This window comes from Procambarus clarkii, chromosome 48, assembly GCF_040958095.1.
Source record: "Procambarus clarkii isolate CNS0578487 chromosome 48, FALCON_Pclarkii_2.0, whole genome shotgun sequence".
Lineage (NCBI taxonomy): Eukaryota > Metazoa > Arthropoda > Malacostraca > Decapoda > Cambaridae > Procambarus > Procambarus clarkii.
Window position 1 is genome coordinate 2,005,158 of NC_091197.1, and position 15,350 is coordinate 2,020,507.

Consider the following 15,350-nt stretch of genomic DNA (forward strand, 5'->3'; position numbering starts at 1 on the left):
AAAGCAACATGGAAAGGATTTGGGAATAATGATGTCTGATGACGTAACATTTAAGGAGCATAACTAAGCCAATATTGCTTCAGCCACAAAAATGGTAGGATGGATTACGAGAAGTTTCAAATCCAGGGATCCCATCACAATGGTTGTACTATACAGATCACTTGTACTGTCCTGTCTTGAGTATTACTCTGTACTCACTTTCCCCTTCAAAGCAGGAGAGATTGCTGAAATGGAGGGAATACAGAAAACATATACAGCATACATAGACGTGATAAAGCACCTAAATTATTGGGATCGTCTTAAAGCTCTCCAAATGTACTTACTAGAAAGGAGACAAGAGAGATATAAAATAATATACACATGGAAAATGCTGGAGGGCCAGGTCCCAAATCTGCACAGTAAAATAACAACATACTGAAGTGAATGATATGGAAGAAAATGCAGAATGGAACCAGTGAAGAGCAGAGGTGCCAGAGGCACAATCAGAGAACACGGTATAAACATCAGAGGTCCATGGTTGTTCAACATCCTCCCACGAGTATAAGAAATATTGCCGGAACAACCGTGGACATCTTTAAGAGGAAACTAGATAATTTTCTCCAATAAGTGTCGGACGAGTCGGGCTGTGGTGGATATGTGGGCCTGCGGGCCACTAAGCAACAGCCTGGTGGAGTAAGCTCTCACAAATGAAGCGTGGCCTTGGGGAGTAGAAGAACTCCAAGAACCCCATCAAGCAGGTATCAAGTAGGAATTCACATAAGTTGAGGTTTGAACCAGTGATTAATTCAGCCATTGTTTTGGAAATAGTAATTTCAATAGTTTAACAGGTATACTGCATGACATTTTTAACACCACAGAGTGGCAAAAACACATCTAGTTAACATGTTGTCATCCATTATGTATTGGCATGTTTATCTTTAGAAGTTTTTTACAAGGGTATTATGTTCTTTATTGTTACAGGAAACTCCTGAGCACCTACACAGAGCAGCCGAGTTCAATGTGACCCATCATTGGCAGAAACTCTTCAAGGATGGCTTAATTCGTAATCAATGAAACAAGTGGTGTCATATTGACAGGAAAGATCAATTGTAGTAAAGACTGCTGTGTGTGCCGTGTCCCATATAAGAAAAAACCAAATACCAAAGAATTGTCCATTGAATGTTTGTTTTTTTCAGGTTATTATTGTGTGTTATTAGTATCATCTTAACTCTTGTGGGTTGTGATGAGATCTGCCATTTATGTGTATTTTAGTTTGTGTTTTGATAGAGTATTAGGTATGCTTAGGGGTGCCTTCTTGCCATGGCCTGTGGCTGGGGGGATTGGTGCCCTGAAGCTACATAAACACCCTATACCCCCCTGAAGTGACAAGGGGAGTTAGGGGACAAGAATTGCCCTATTTAATTGAAACTAGTTCTGTGTATCTTGTATCTGTTATATGTGTTGATTCCATGGGGAATAATATGAATGAGGTAAAATTTAAAACCAATACTTCTCTCTTAATAGTATCTTGAGAGAATTAGCTTCATTCTTTACATGGTACTGTGGGTGAATTGTAAGGTGTCTTTAAGACAAAGACATCCAAACAACCCAAGTTTGAATCAACTCTGAATTGATGAATTAGTGTCTGTATGTATGAACAGTATATACAGTATATCTGTTTATGTCAAGGACTATGTCTTGAAATGTTTCATCATTGACATGGCATCTCATGTTTGGAAGGTTTTTGTTATCCAACATGTCAGTTTTCTTGCAGTTCCAACAGCAACTTTGTTGTGTTCTTTTAAAGTAAGGTCTTCTGATATGATTACTCCTAAATCTTTTACATTGGCTTTTCTTCAATAGTGTGGTTTCACTGTGTTTTTTGTGGTTTGTGCTTTGATGTTTTTGTTGTTTACATAGCGCAGTAATTAGAACCTATCCTCATTGAACATCATGTTATTTTCTGTTGCCCATTAATTAAGATCAGATTAACAAGGATGTTTGCTTTATCCTGTTCTCTGTCTGTCTACTCATGAAAAATCTAGTGTCATCTGCAAAGGATGATACAGTACTATAATTTGTATCCTTGTCTATGTCTGATATGAGGAAGAGGGGAAAAGTAGACGAACAAGCACAATACCTTGGGGACACAGGGAACACAAAAAAGGGGAGCTGAGCTTTTCACAATGGATGACTTAGATTTTACTTTGTTCACTATTACACTCTGGGTTCTGTTTGTTAACAAGTTAAAGATCCATCTCCCTAGTACTTCGTAAAGGCCCAAATCTACACAGTAAAATAACAATATACTGGAGTGAACAATATGGAAGAAAATGCAGAATAGAACCAGTGAAGAGCAGGGGTGCCATAGGCACAATCAGAGAACACTGTATAAACATCAGAGGTCCACAGTTGTTCAACATCCTTCCAGCAAGTATAAGAAATATTGCCGGAAGAACCGTGGACTTCTTCAAGAGTAAACTAGATAGTTTTCTTCAAGACGTGCTGGATCAACCAGGCTGTGGTGGATATGTGGCGCCCGTGGGCAGCTCCAAGCAACAGCTTGTTGGACCAAGCTTTCACAAGTCAAGCCTGGCCTTGGGCCAGGCTTGACTTGCCCACCCATCTGCCTGGTAGCCAACCAGCCCCCCCCACCTGCTAGCCAGCCTGCCCGCCAGTAACATTTTGAAGGCATTCTGGCATTTATGGACACAAGTTACAGTGAGTTCGAAACTAAGGACATGATGAGCCAGTACAATTTGTAAATGAAGTTTTTTAAAAAAAGATCAAAGGGAATGAAACAAATGTTAATTAAAGAGTCTTTTGCAAAGGCCTTCAAGAAAGTTTGCATCGCCAACCTGCACCTGACTCATCACATGTTGACCCAAATGCTTCAACATCTGAGGTTACCTCATCACCATTATTCTCCACTTGAGCCAAACCAACACCAACAACATCCACCACCACCTCTTCCATGTAAATAACTATTCTTCATCAATATTGATCATCAACATAACAGGTGGAACCCACTAGATTGTTTTTGAATTTTCTCTATTTTGGTTCTATCATTTGTCGCTTATTTTTGTCCTATATTTCTCGTTTACGAACTTACACGATTACCGACAGATGTTATCCCAAGGGGTTCCCAAACCAAGTGGTCCTCTGTATGAAGGAGGTAGTAGTAGTAGTATTAGGCATCCATCAGTCTCAGGAGACTGGAGTTGCGCTCTGGTTGTCAGTCTGGGGTTGCTTCTCCAGGTCGCCAAACCAGGGTAGGTTGATACGGGGTTACTTTGCCATTAATTCCTTTTGTGTGAATTTTGTTTGCAATAATACCATGGTTACATGTGTTGAAGGCTTTTGCAAAATGTGTTTATATTGCATCAGCATTTTGCTTGTCTTCCAAGGCATCTGAGGCCATGCCATAGTCCAGCAATTGTGAGAGGCAGGAGTGCCCTGTTCTGTTGGCCATGGCATATGTAGCAAATTTGGGGGGTTTAATATGCAAAAACAAACACCACTTGCCTACATGTTGACCAGGGATATGTAGACACTGTGATTTCATGTGTTTTGTGATCTTACCATTCGTTTTCAAAGATTTTTATGATGAGCTATTGGTCTATAATTTTTTGCATCAGTTTTACTACCTCCTTTGTGAAGTGGCAAGATCGTTACTGTTTTAAGTACAGTGCATCCTCACGCTAATGAACCCCGCTGTAACGAGTTTGCAGATTATCCGATCCAATTGCATTCAGTATTAAATGTTAAGTGAAACATAGTGATGTTCGAGTAAGGGAGGATTGTTCGTTCAAGCAGTCACCGAGACTGAGCGTCGGAAGTGGGTGTCATCAACCATGTTTCGCCAAAGTGTAAAGAGTTGTACAGCGTTTTATTTTGCTTGCCCATTGTTTCCATGGAGAAATGGTTGAAGGATGATAAAATGGTGTCAGGGGAGGCAGTTGGTGTCACTTTTTATGGTTGGAGTCAGGGAGCAAATGTTGTCAATAGTTGGGGTTTAGTGTCAGGGGGCAGGTGGTAGAAGTTGTTGTCAGGGGGCAGGTGGTGTTAGTGGTGGAAGTATTTTTTTTGTTGTACCACAGACGTGGCCACACATTTACAATGCTAAGGAGCATATATACATTTTCTTCTGTCCTCCATGGACAGGGTTAGAGATGTGTTAAACATATAGTTCAAGGGTTTATTGAACACTCAACCACAGAAGGTGATTCAGTGCTTTTAAAATGCTAAGCTAACCTACATATGTAAATACATAGATACACAGATTTACGTATGCCCTAGATAAAGTGTTCGATGTGTCTTTTAGATAGTGTCATTAATGTGCATTTACAAAGGTGAAATGTAATTCTGATCATCCATATGTACTTTATACACATACATATACATACACACATATACTGCCTCGTGATATTAGAAAGAACTTATTTAGTGTGAGAGTGGTTGAGAAATGGAATGCATTAGGAAGTGATGTGGTGGAGGCTGACTCCATACACAGTTTCAAGTGTAGATATGATAGAGCCGAATAGGCTCAGGAATCTGTACACCTGTTGATTGACAGTTGAGAGGCGGGACCAAAGAGCCAGAGTTCAACCCCCGCAAACACAACTAGGTGACTACATACATATATACATACGTGTATACATACATATATACACACACACACATGCATTCACATACATTTGTCTCTTTTACTCTGAGAGGGTGAGATAGCTGATAGAGAAACTAGTGTGCAATTAAGCACTAAAATCACTGAAGGTGATGAAGGTGCATTTACAAGCTCAGGTTATATAGTTACATCACCTACATACATTGTATAATTGATACATTACATGGTCAAGCTTGGATACAAGTCCAATATATCAAGTGTTCCAGTACTCATATAGTAATTACAGAGTTCAGCATACCTTAGCCCAGGAGGGGGAAAGTCAGTCAATATGGGACATTCTACAATATAATGTTCAAGAGAGTGAATGTTTTCTCTTTCACAAAGTTGACACATTGTGTACTCGACATTTGGGTTTTGAGAAAGCTGCCAGATACGTCTATATCCCAGGCGTATTCTGGCCACTATAACATCACATTGTCGGGTTCTTGTTGTATTAGTCGCATATGTGAATGTCTCCTCACGATATCTATCATAATAGTTAATGCTACAACTTTCCGGTGTTTTGTAATTTGTTAGGTGTGTGAGATCTTCATTAGATATTTGTATAAGTATGATCTTTGTCACTGCTAATGAAACACCCATATCAATTTCTAGCACTGGTTTTCTGCAGGCTGTCTTTGCAAGCATATCAACAGTGTCATGCCTTGAGATGCCAACATGTGATGGTATCAATAGGAATTTAATTTCAAATCTGTTTTCTTTAGCGGGTAAAACATTCATTCGAATATCACTGACTATTTTCTGTGTGTCACTACTATGTGCGTTCAATGCCAGGATGCGAGTCACAGTATGTAAGTCCACTGGGTTTGTCTTTTAAAAAATCAGTGGCAAGGTATATGCCTGCAAGTTCGGTTTGAGTTGTACTTGCCCAGTCATTGATGCGCTTCATTGCTGTATGTACGAGAGAAGATTGTTCAAATATATTGCATGCACATCTGGTACATGGTGCACGTTCTTCTACAGAGCCGTCGGTATAGCACTGATACACATCGTTACCCATACTCCGAGTACTTTCAGTGATGCTTTTGAGTGTTAACTGTTTTAATAATGTAGAGTGCACACTATCTTTCTTGGGCTCATTTACAAAATCCACTGATAGATCTCATTTATCCCATGGAGTAATTGGTTGATTAATAATTAATTAAGTTGGGTACATATTTAATATTTTGATGGAGTTTGGTACCTTGTAGAAGCAAAATACATAATCAGATTTCGTTCTTCTTCTATAGACCTCAAGTGAGTGGAGCATATAAGAAAGTTTAGCTTGAAAGTTCATGTGTTGTCTAGATGTACTCAATGGCTTCACGCCGAAAACTGGACAAACGTTCAGTAAACCACAAAGCTGAGGGCTATATCACCAGACTACAAAAGCGTGCAAAGTGCTTTATGAACTTAGGGGCTATTCATGCCCGTGCCACCTCTTGGGTGGCTTAATCTTCATCAACCAAACCTTATGAACTCATTTAACCCCATTCCCGAGTGCATTCTTGTTATGTGGTCAGTTATTTTTTGTAGCCAAGTAGTTATTTCTTGGGGAGTAGAATAACTCTCAGAACCCCATCAGGCAGGTAGATAAGCCTAAGCCTATCAACAGTTAAGTCTAGTCGTCTGCTGATATGATTGCTAGGCCTATAACTATGTGGTTCTTCCTGCAGAGTAATATTGTGAACAGATGGAACAATTGTAGATTTTACTTTGTCAATGGTCTTAGTTTAATTTTCTTGGAGTTCTCTGTATGTTTGTTTTCGCCTTCAGGCTGCTCAAAGGCAGTCCTGGGTGGTAACAAACTCCCTGTCTCTGCCATATGTATCAGTTCCACCGTGCATTCGGAGGCAAATATGGGATGGTATATCCATAGGAGATACTTTTAGTCCATCATTGATGATTTTATTAAATCCTTGCCTAGCTTCGGACAGAAGCATGTTACAGTAATGTCCTAAGTTGAGTGCAAAATTGAATGATGGTCACGTATTTGTGTGTCATCTCTGGATACATGCGTTAGCTTAAGTGCAAAAAGTATTTGCACATAACAAATATGACAAATATATGTTTGGAGAGTGAAGGTTCAGTTATTTACACGGGAAGTTTCCTCACTCAAGAAGAGCAGTCAACTGTTGTCACGACAACTTCACTTCAGGCAGCACTATTAATGTAGAAAACCATCAGTGTTGAAAGCTTTGGGAGAGGGAGCGCTCTGTGAGGGCATCAAGGTGTACATGATATAATAGTTGACCTGAGAGAGATGGTGAAACCGATCACACCTGCATGTGCGATGGTGTCCTACTGGTAGTGAGACTTAATGTTGTTCTTGTTTAAGATTCGCTACTTGGAACAAAAAGTTCCAAGTAGCACGGGCTATGGTGAGCCCGTAGTGGACTTGGCACAGGAGAGGGGCTGTAGTCCGTCGAGAGACTTAATGTTGTTGTTGTTTCAGATTTAGCTACTCAGAACGAAGTGTCCATGTAGCACGGGCTATGGTGAGCCCGTAGCCACTTAATGACTAGACAGGCGTTTATATAGACGTGTTTAGGCTGGAGAGGTGTGGCTGGGGGTGGTGTGACTTTAAGCTATCAAAATTAGTGATCGAGTCATCCAGGAATAACAAATTAGTTGTTAGTTGGCTTGGTAACTCCCTTCTGTGTTAATTTTGCCCAGCCATCAGTGTTTTGGGAAATCTTTTGCCTTTGTAGAAAAATAAAAAACATTGATAGTGTTAACTTTTCTTTATTTTCCCAACAACAGTGTATTATCGACAGTTCATAGTGGTATTTGCCAGCTGCAAAAATTGCATAGTTTCTGGCCGCAAGCGGCGAAATTCGCGCGATTTTTGGCCGCTAGCGGCGAAATGTGCACGATTTTTGGCCGCTAGCGGCGAAAATCGCACGGTTTTTGGCCGCTAGCGGCGAAAATCGCAATTTTTGCCCGCCAGCTGTGAAAATCGCCCGGTTTTTGGCCGCTAGCTTCGAAAATAGCGCGGTTTTCGGCCGTTAGCAGCAAAAATCGGACGATTTTTGGCCGCTAGCGGCGAAAATCGCCCCATTTTTGGCCGCGTGCTTCGAAAATAGCCCCATTTTTGGCCGCTAGCGGCGAAAATCGCGCTGTTTTTGGCCGGTAGCGGCGAAAATCGCGATTTTTGCCCGCCAGCTCCGAAAATCGCATGGTTTTTGGCCGCTAGCGGCGAAAATCGCACGGTTTTTGGCTGCTAGCTTCGAAAATAGCGCGGTTTCGGCCGTTAGCGGAAAAATCGCCCGATTTTTGCCCGCCAGCTGCGAAAATCGCATGGTTTTTGGCCGCTAGCGGCGAAAATCGCGCGATTTTTGGCTGGTAGCGGCGAAAATCGCGCTATTTTTGCCCGCCAGCTGCAAAAATCGCATAGTTTCTGGCCGCTAGCGGTGAAATTCGCACGATTTTTGGCCGCTAACGGCGAAATTTGCACGATTTTTGGCCGCTAGCGGCGAAAATCGCCCCATTTTTGGCCGCTAGCGGCGAAAATAGCCCCTTTTTTGGCCGCTAGCGGCGAAAATCGGTCGATTTTTGGCCGGTAGCGGCGATATTCGCGCGGTTTTTGCCCGCCAGCTGCAAAAATCGCATTGTTTCTGGCAGCTAGCTTCGAAAATAGCGCGGTTTTCGGCCGTTAGCGGCAAAAATCGCCCAAATTTTGGCCGCTAGCGGCGAAAATCGCGCTATTTTTGGCCGGTAGCAGCGAAAATCGCGCTATTTTTGCCCACCAGCTGCAAAAATCGCATAGTTTCTGGCCGCTAGCGGCGAAAATCGCTCAATTTTTGGCCGCTAGCGGCGAAATTTGCACGATTTTTGGCCGCTAGCGGCGAAAATCGCCCTATTTTTGGCCGCTAGCGGCGAAATTAGCCCCTTTTTTGGCCGCTAGCAGCGAAAATCGCGCTATTTTTTGCCGGTAGCGGCGAAATTCGCGCGATTTTTGCCCGCCAGCTGCAAAAATCGCATGGTTTTTGGCCGCTAGCGGCGAAAATCGCACGGTTTTTGGCCGCTAGGTTCGAAAATAGCGCGGTTTTCGGCCGTTAGCGGCAAAAATCGCCCGATTTTTGGCCGGTAGCGGCGAAAATCGCGATTTTTGCCCACCAGCTGCGAAAATCGCATGGTTTTTGGCCGCTAGCAGCCAAAACTCGTGCGAATTTCGCCGCTACCGGCCAAAAACCGCGCAATTTTCGAACCTAGCGGCCAAAAACCATGCGATTTTTGCAGCTGGCGGGCAAAAATCGCGCGATTTTCGCCGCTCGAAGCCAAAAACCGCGCGATTTTCGCCGCTAGCGGCCAAACACCGCGCAATTTTCGCCGCTAGGGGCCAAAAATCGTCGATTTTCGCCGCTAGCGGCCAAAAATCGGGCTATTTTTGCCGCTAGCGGCCAAAAAAACGACGATTTTCGCCCCTAGCGGCCAAAAATCGTGCGAATTTCGCTGCTAGCGGCCAAAAATCGTGCGAATTTCGCCGCTAGCGGCCAAAATCGCGCGATTTTCGCCGCTACCGGCCAAAAATCAGGCTATTTTTGCCACTAGCGGCCAAAAATCGACGATTTTCACCCCCTAGCGCCAAAAATCGTGCGAATTTCGCTGCTAGCAGCCAAAAATCATGCGAGTTTCGCCGCTAGCGGCCAAAAATCGTGCGAATTTCGCCGCTACCGGCCAAAAATCGCGCGATTTTCGCCGCTAGCGGCCAAAAACCGCGCGATTTTCGCCGCTAGCGGCCAAAAAACAATGCGATTTTCGCAGCTGGCGAGCAAAAATCGCACGATTTTCGCCTCTACCGGCCAAAAACCGTGCGATTTTCGCAGCTAGCGGCCAAAAATCGTGCGAATTTCGCCGCTACCGGCCAAAAATCGACGATTTTCACCCCTAGCGGCCAAAAATCGTGCGAATTTCGCCGCTAGCGGCCAAAAATCGTGCGAATTTCGCCGCTACCGGCCAAAATCGCGCGATTTTCGCCGCTACCGGCCAAAAACCGTGCGATTTTCGCAGCTGGTGGCCAAAACTCGTGCGAATTTCGCCGCTACCGGCCAAAAACAGCGCAATTTTCGCCGCTAGCGGCAAAAATAGCCCGATTTTTGGCCGCTAGCGGCAAAAATCGCGCGATTTTCGCTGCTAGCGGCCAAAAATCGTGCGACTTTCGCCGCTAGCGGCCAAAAATCGTGCGAATTTCGCCGCTACCGGCCAAAAACCGCGCAATTTTCGCCGCTAACGGCCAAAATTCGGGCTATTTTTGCAGCTAGCGGCCAAAATTTCGGCAAATTTGGCCACTAGCGGCCAAAAACAGTGCGAATTTCACCGCTAGCGGCCAAAAATCGTGCGAATTTCGCCGCTACCGGCCAAAATCGCGCGATTTTTGCCGCTAGCGGCCAAAAATCGACGATTTTCACCCCTAGCGGCCAAAAATCGTGCGAATTTCGCTGCTAGCGGCCAAAAATTGAGCGATTTTCGCCGCTAGGGGCCAAAAATCGTGCGAATTTCGCCGCTACCGGCCAAAATCGCGCGATTTTCGCCGCTACCGGCCAAAAAACGTGCGATTTTCGCAGCTGGTGGGCAAAAATCGTGCGAATTTCGCCGCTACCGGCCCAAATCGCGCGATTTTCGCCGCTAGCGGCCAAAAACCGCGCGATTTTCGCCGCTAGCGGCCAAAAACAATGCGATTTTCGCAGCTGGCGAGCAAAAATCGCACGATTTTCGCCACTATCGGCCAAAAACCGTGCGAATTTTGCAGCTAGCGGGCAAAAATCGCGCAATTTTCGCCGCTAGCGGCCAAAAATGGGGCTATTTTTGCCGCTAGCGGCCAAAAATCGGCGAATTTCGCCCCTAGCGGCCAAAAATCGTGCGAATTTCGCCGCTAGCGGCCAAAACTCGTGCGAATTTCGCCCCTAGCGGCCAAAAATTGTGCGAATTTCGCCGCTAGCGGCCAAAACTCGTGCGAATTTCGCCGTTATCGGCCAAAAAACGCGCAATTTTCGCCGCTAGCGGCAAAAATAGCCCGATTTTTGGCCGCTAGCTGCCAAAATCGCGTGATTTTCGCAGCTAGCGGACAAAAACCGCGCAATTTTTGCCGCTAGCGGCCAAAAATCGGGGTATTTTTGCCGCTAGCGGCCAAAAATCGCGCGATTTTCGCCGCTAGCGGCCAAAAACCGCGCAATTTTCGCCGCTAGCGGCCAAAAATCGGGCTATTTTTGCCGCTAGCGGCCAAAAAACGACGATTTTCGCCCCTAGCGGCCAAAAATCGTGCGAATTTCGCTGCTAGCGGCCAAAAATCGTGCGAATTTCGCCGCTAGCGGCCAAAATCGCGCGATTTTCGCAGCTACCGGCCAAAAACCGCACGATTTTTGCCGCTAGCAGCCAAAAAGCGCGCGATTTTCGCCGCTAGCGGCCAAAAACCGTGCAATTCTTGCGGCCAAAATCGGGCTAGTTTTGCCGCTAGCGGCCAAAAATCGACGATTTTCGCCCCTAGCGGCCAAAAATCGTGCGAATTTCGCTGCTAGCGGCCAAAAATCGTGCGAATTTCGCCGCTAGCGGCCAAAAATCGTGCGAATTTCGCCGCTACCGGCCAAAATCGCGCGATTTTCGCCGCTACCGGCCAAAAACCGTGCGATTTTCGCAGCTGGTGGCCAAAATTCGTGCGAATTTCGCCGCTACCGGCCAAAACCCGCGCAATTTTCGCCGCTAGCGGCAAAAATAGCCCGATTTTTGGCCGCTAGCGGCAAAAATCGCGCGATTTTTGCCGCTAGCGGCCAAAAACCGCGCGATTTTCGCCGCTAGCGGCCAAAAACCGCGCAATTTTTGCGGCCAAAATCGGGCTATTTTTGCCGCTAGCGGCCAAAAATCGACGATTTTCGCCCCTAGCGGCCAAAAATCGTGCGAATTTCGCTGCTAGCGGCCAAAAATCGTGCTAATTTTGCCACTAGCGGGCAAAAATCGTGTGAATTTCGCCGCTACCAGCCAAAAACCGTGCAATTTTCGCCGCTAACGGCCAAAATTCGGGCTATTTTTTCAGCTAGCGGCCAAAAAATCGGCGATTTTGGCCACTAGCGGCCAAAAATAGTGCGAATTTCACCGCTAGCGGCCAAAAATCGTGCGAATTTCGCCGCTACCGGCCAAAATCGCGCGATTTTCGCCGCTACCGGCCAAAAATCGGGCTATTTTTGCCGCTAGCGGCCAAAAATCGACGATTTTCACCCCTAGCGCTAAAAATCGTGCGAATTTCGCTGCTAGCGGCCAAAAATCGTGCGAATTTCGCCGCTAGCAGCCAAAAATCGTGCGAATTTCGCCGCAACCGGCCAAAATCGCGCGATTTTCGCCGCTACCGGCCAAAAACCGTGCGATTTTCGCAGCTGGTGGCCAAAACTCGCGCGAATTTCGCCGCTACCGGCCAAAAACCGCGCAATTTTCGCCGCTAGCGGCAAAAATAGCCCGATTTTTGGCCATTAGCGGCAAAAATCGCGCGATTTTCGCCGCTAGCGGCCAAAAACCGCGCAATTTTCGTCGCTAGCGGCCAAAAATCGGGCGAATTTCGCTGCTAGCGGCCAAAATCGCGCGATTTTCGCCGCTATCGGCCAAAATCGCGCGATTTTCGCCGCTATCGGCCAAAAACCGCGCAATTTTTGCGGCCAAAATCGGGCTATTTTTGTCGCTAGCGGCCAAAAATCGACGATTTTCGCCCCTAGCAGCCAAAAATCGTGCGAATTTCGCTGCTAGCGGCCAAAAATCGTGCGAATTTCGCCGCTACCGGCCAAAAACCGCGCAATTTTCGCCGCTAACGGCCAAAATTCGGGCTATTTTTGCAGCTAGCGGCCAAAAATTCGGCGATTTTGGCCACTAGCGGCCAAAAATAGTGCGAATTTCACCGCTAGCGGCCAAAAATCGTGCGAATTTCGCCGCTACCGGCCAAAATCGCGCGATTTTCGCCGCTACCGGCCAAAAATCGGGCTATTTTTGACGCTAGCGGCCAAAAATCGACGATTTTCACCCCTAGCGCCAAAAATCGTGCGAATTTCGCTGCTAGCGGCCAAAAATCGTGCGAATTTCGCCGCTACCGGCCAAAAATCGCGCGATTTTCGCCGCTAGCGGCCAAAAACCGGGCGATTTTCGCCGCTAGCGGCCAAAAACAATGCGATTTTCGCAGCTGGCGAGCAAAAATCGCACGATTTTCGCCGCTACCGGCCAAAAACCGCGCAATTTTTGCGGCCAAAATCGGGCTATTTTTGCCGCTAGCGGCCGAAAATCGACGATTTTCGCCCCTAGCGGCCAAAAATCGTGCGAATTTCGCTGCTAGCGGCCAAAAATCGTGCTAATTTCGCCGCTAGCGGGCAAAAATCGTGCGAATTTCGCCGCTACCAGCCAAAAACCGCGCAATTGTCGCCGCTAACGGCCAAAATTCGGGCTATTTTTGCAGCTAGCGGCCAAAAATTCGGCGATTTTGGCCACTAGCGGCCAAAAATAGTGCGAATTTCACCGCAAGCGGCCAAAAATCGTGCGAATTTCGCCGCTACCGACCAAAATCGCGCGATTTTCGCCGCTACCGGCCAAAAATCGGGCTATTTTTGCCGCTAGCGGCCAAAAATCGACGATTTTCACCCCTAGCGCCAAAAATCGTGCGAATTTCGCTGCTAGCAGCCAAAAATCGTGCGAATTTCGCCGCTAGCGACCAAAAATCGTGCGAATTTCGCCGCTACCGGCCAAAAATCGCGCGATTTTCGCCGCTAGCGGCCAAAAACCGCGCGATTTTCGCCGTTAGCGGCCAAAAACAATGCGATTTTCACAGCTGGCGAGCAAAAATCGCACGATTTTCGCCGCTACCGGCCAAAAACCGTGCGATTTTCGCAGCTAGCGGGCAAAAATCGCGCGATTTTCGCCGCTAGCGGCCAAAAACCGCGCAATTTTCGCCGCTAGCGGCCAAAAATCGGGCTATTTTTGCCGCTAGCGCCCAAAAATCGGCGAATTTCGCCCCTAGCGGCCAAAAATCGTGCTATTTTTGCCGCTAGCGGCCAAAAAACGACGATTTTCGCCCCTAGCGGCCAAAAATCGTGCGAATTTCGCTGCTAGCGGCCAAAAATCGTGCAAATTTCGCCGCTAGCGGCCAAAATCGCGCGATTTTCGCCGCTACCGGCCAAAAACCGTGCGATTTTCGCAGCTGGCGGGCAAAAATCGCGCGATTTTTGCCGCTAGCGGCCAAAAAACGACGATTTTCGCCCCTAGCGGCCAAAAATCGTGCGAATTTCGCTGCTAGCGGCCAAAAATCGTGCAAATTTCGCCGCTAGCGGCCAAAATCGCGCGATTTTCGCCGCTACCGGCCAAAACTCGTGCGAATTTCGCCGTTATCGGCCAAAAAACGCGCAATTTTCGCCGCTAGCGGCAAAAATAGCCCGATTTTTGGCCGCTAGCTGCCAAAATCGCGTGATTTTCGCAGCTAGCGGACAAAAACCGCGCAATTTTTGCCGCTAGCGGCCAAAAATCGGGGTATTTTTGCCGCTAGCGGCCAAAAATCGCGCGATTTTCGCCGCTAGCGGCCAAAAACCGCGCAATTTTCGCCGCTAGCGGCCAAAAATCGGGCTATTTTTGCCGCTAGCGGCCAAAAAACGACGATTTTCGCCCCTAGCGGCCAAAAATCGTGCGAATTTCGCTGCTAGCGGCCAAAAATCGTGCGAATTTCGCCGCTAGCGGCCAAAATCGCGCGATTTTCGCAGCTACCGGCCAAAAACCGCACGATTTTTGCCGCTAGCAGCCAAAAAGCGCGCGATTTTCGCCGCTAGCGGCCAAAAACCGTGCAATTCTTGCGGCCAAAATCGGGCTAGTTTTGCCGCTAGCGGCCAAAAATCGACGATTTTCGCCCCTAGCGGCCAAAAATCGTGCGAATTTCGCTGCTAGCGGCCAAAAATCGTGCGAATTTCGCCGCTAGCGGCCAAAAATCGTGCGAATTTCGCCGCTACCGGCCAAAATCGCGCGATTTTCGCCGCTACCGGCCAAAAACCGTGCGATTTTCGCAGCTGGTGGCCAAAATTCGTGCGAATTTCGCCGCTACCGGCCAAAACCCGCGCAATTTTCGCCGCTAGCGGCAAAAATAGCCCGATTTTTGGCCGCTAGCGGCAAAAATCGCGCGATTTTTGCCGCTAGCGGCCAAAAACCGCGCGATTTTCGCCGCTAGCGGCCAAAAACCGCGCAATTTTTGCGGCCAAAATCGGGCTATTTTTGCCGCTAGCGGCCAAAAATCGACGATTTTCGCCCCTAGCGGCCAAAAATCGTGCGAATTTCGCTGCTAGCGGCCAAAAATCGTGCTAATTTTGCCACTAGCGGGCAAAAATCGTGTGAATTTCGCCGCTACCAGCCAAAAACCGTGCAATTTTCGCCGCTAACGGCCAAAATTCGGGCTATTTTTTCAGCTAGCGGCCAAAAAATCGGCGATTTTGGCCACTAGCGGCCAAAAATAGTGCGAATTTCACCGCTAGCGGCCAAAAATCGTGCGAATTTCGCCGCTACCGGCCAAAATCGCGCGATTTTCGCCGCTACCGGCCAAAAATCGGGCTATTTTTGCCGCTAGCGGCCAAAAATCGACGATTTTCACCCCTAGCGCTAAAAATCGTGCGAATTTCGCTGCTAGCGGCCAAAAATCGTGCGAATTTCGCCGCTAGCAGCCAAAAATCGTGCGAATTTCGCCGCAACCGGCCAAAATCGCGCG

At 47.0% G+C, this 15,350-nt stretch overlaps 1 protein-coding gene across 1 annotated transcript in view; it reads left to right on the top strand.

The window, feature by feature from the left end:
* LOC138351010 (endoribonuclease LACTB2-like) overlaps positions 1 to 7,380 on the top strand; it is a 36,193-nt gene extending 28,813 nt beyond the window's left edge. The window contains 1 exon segment of the mRNA XM_069302481.1: positions 961 to 7,380. Coding sequence (XP_069158582.1) covers positions 961 to 1,053 — 93 coding nt within the window. The 3' untranslated portion in view covers positions 1,054 to 7,380.
* Positions 7,381 to 15,350: the final 7,970 nt, after the last annotated feature.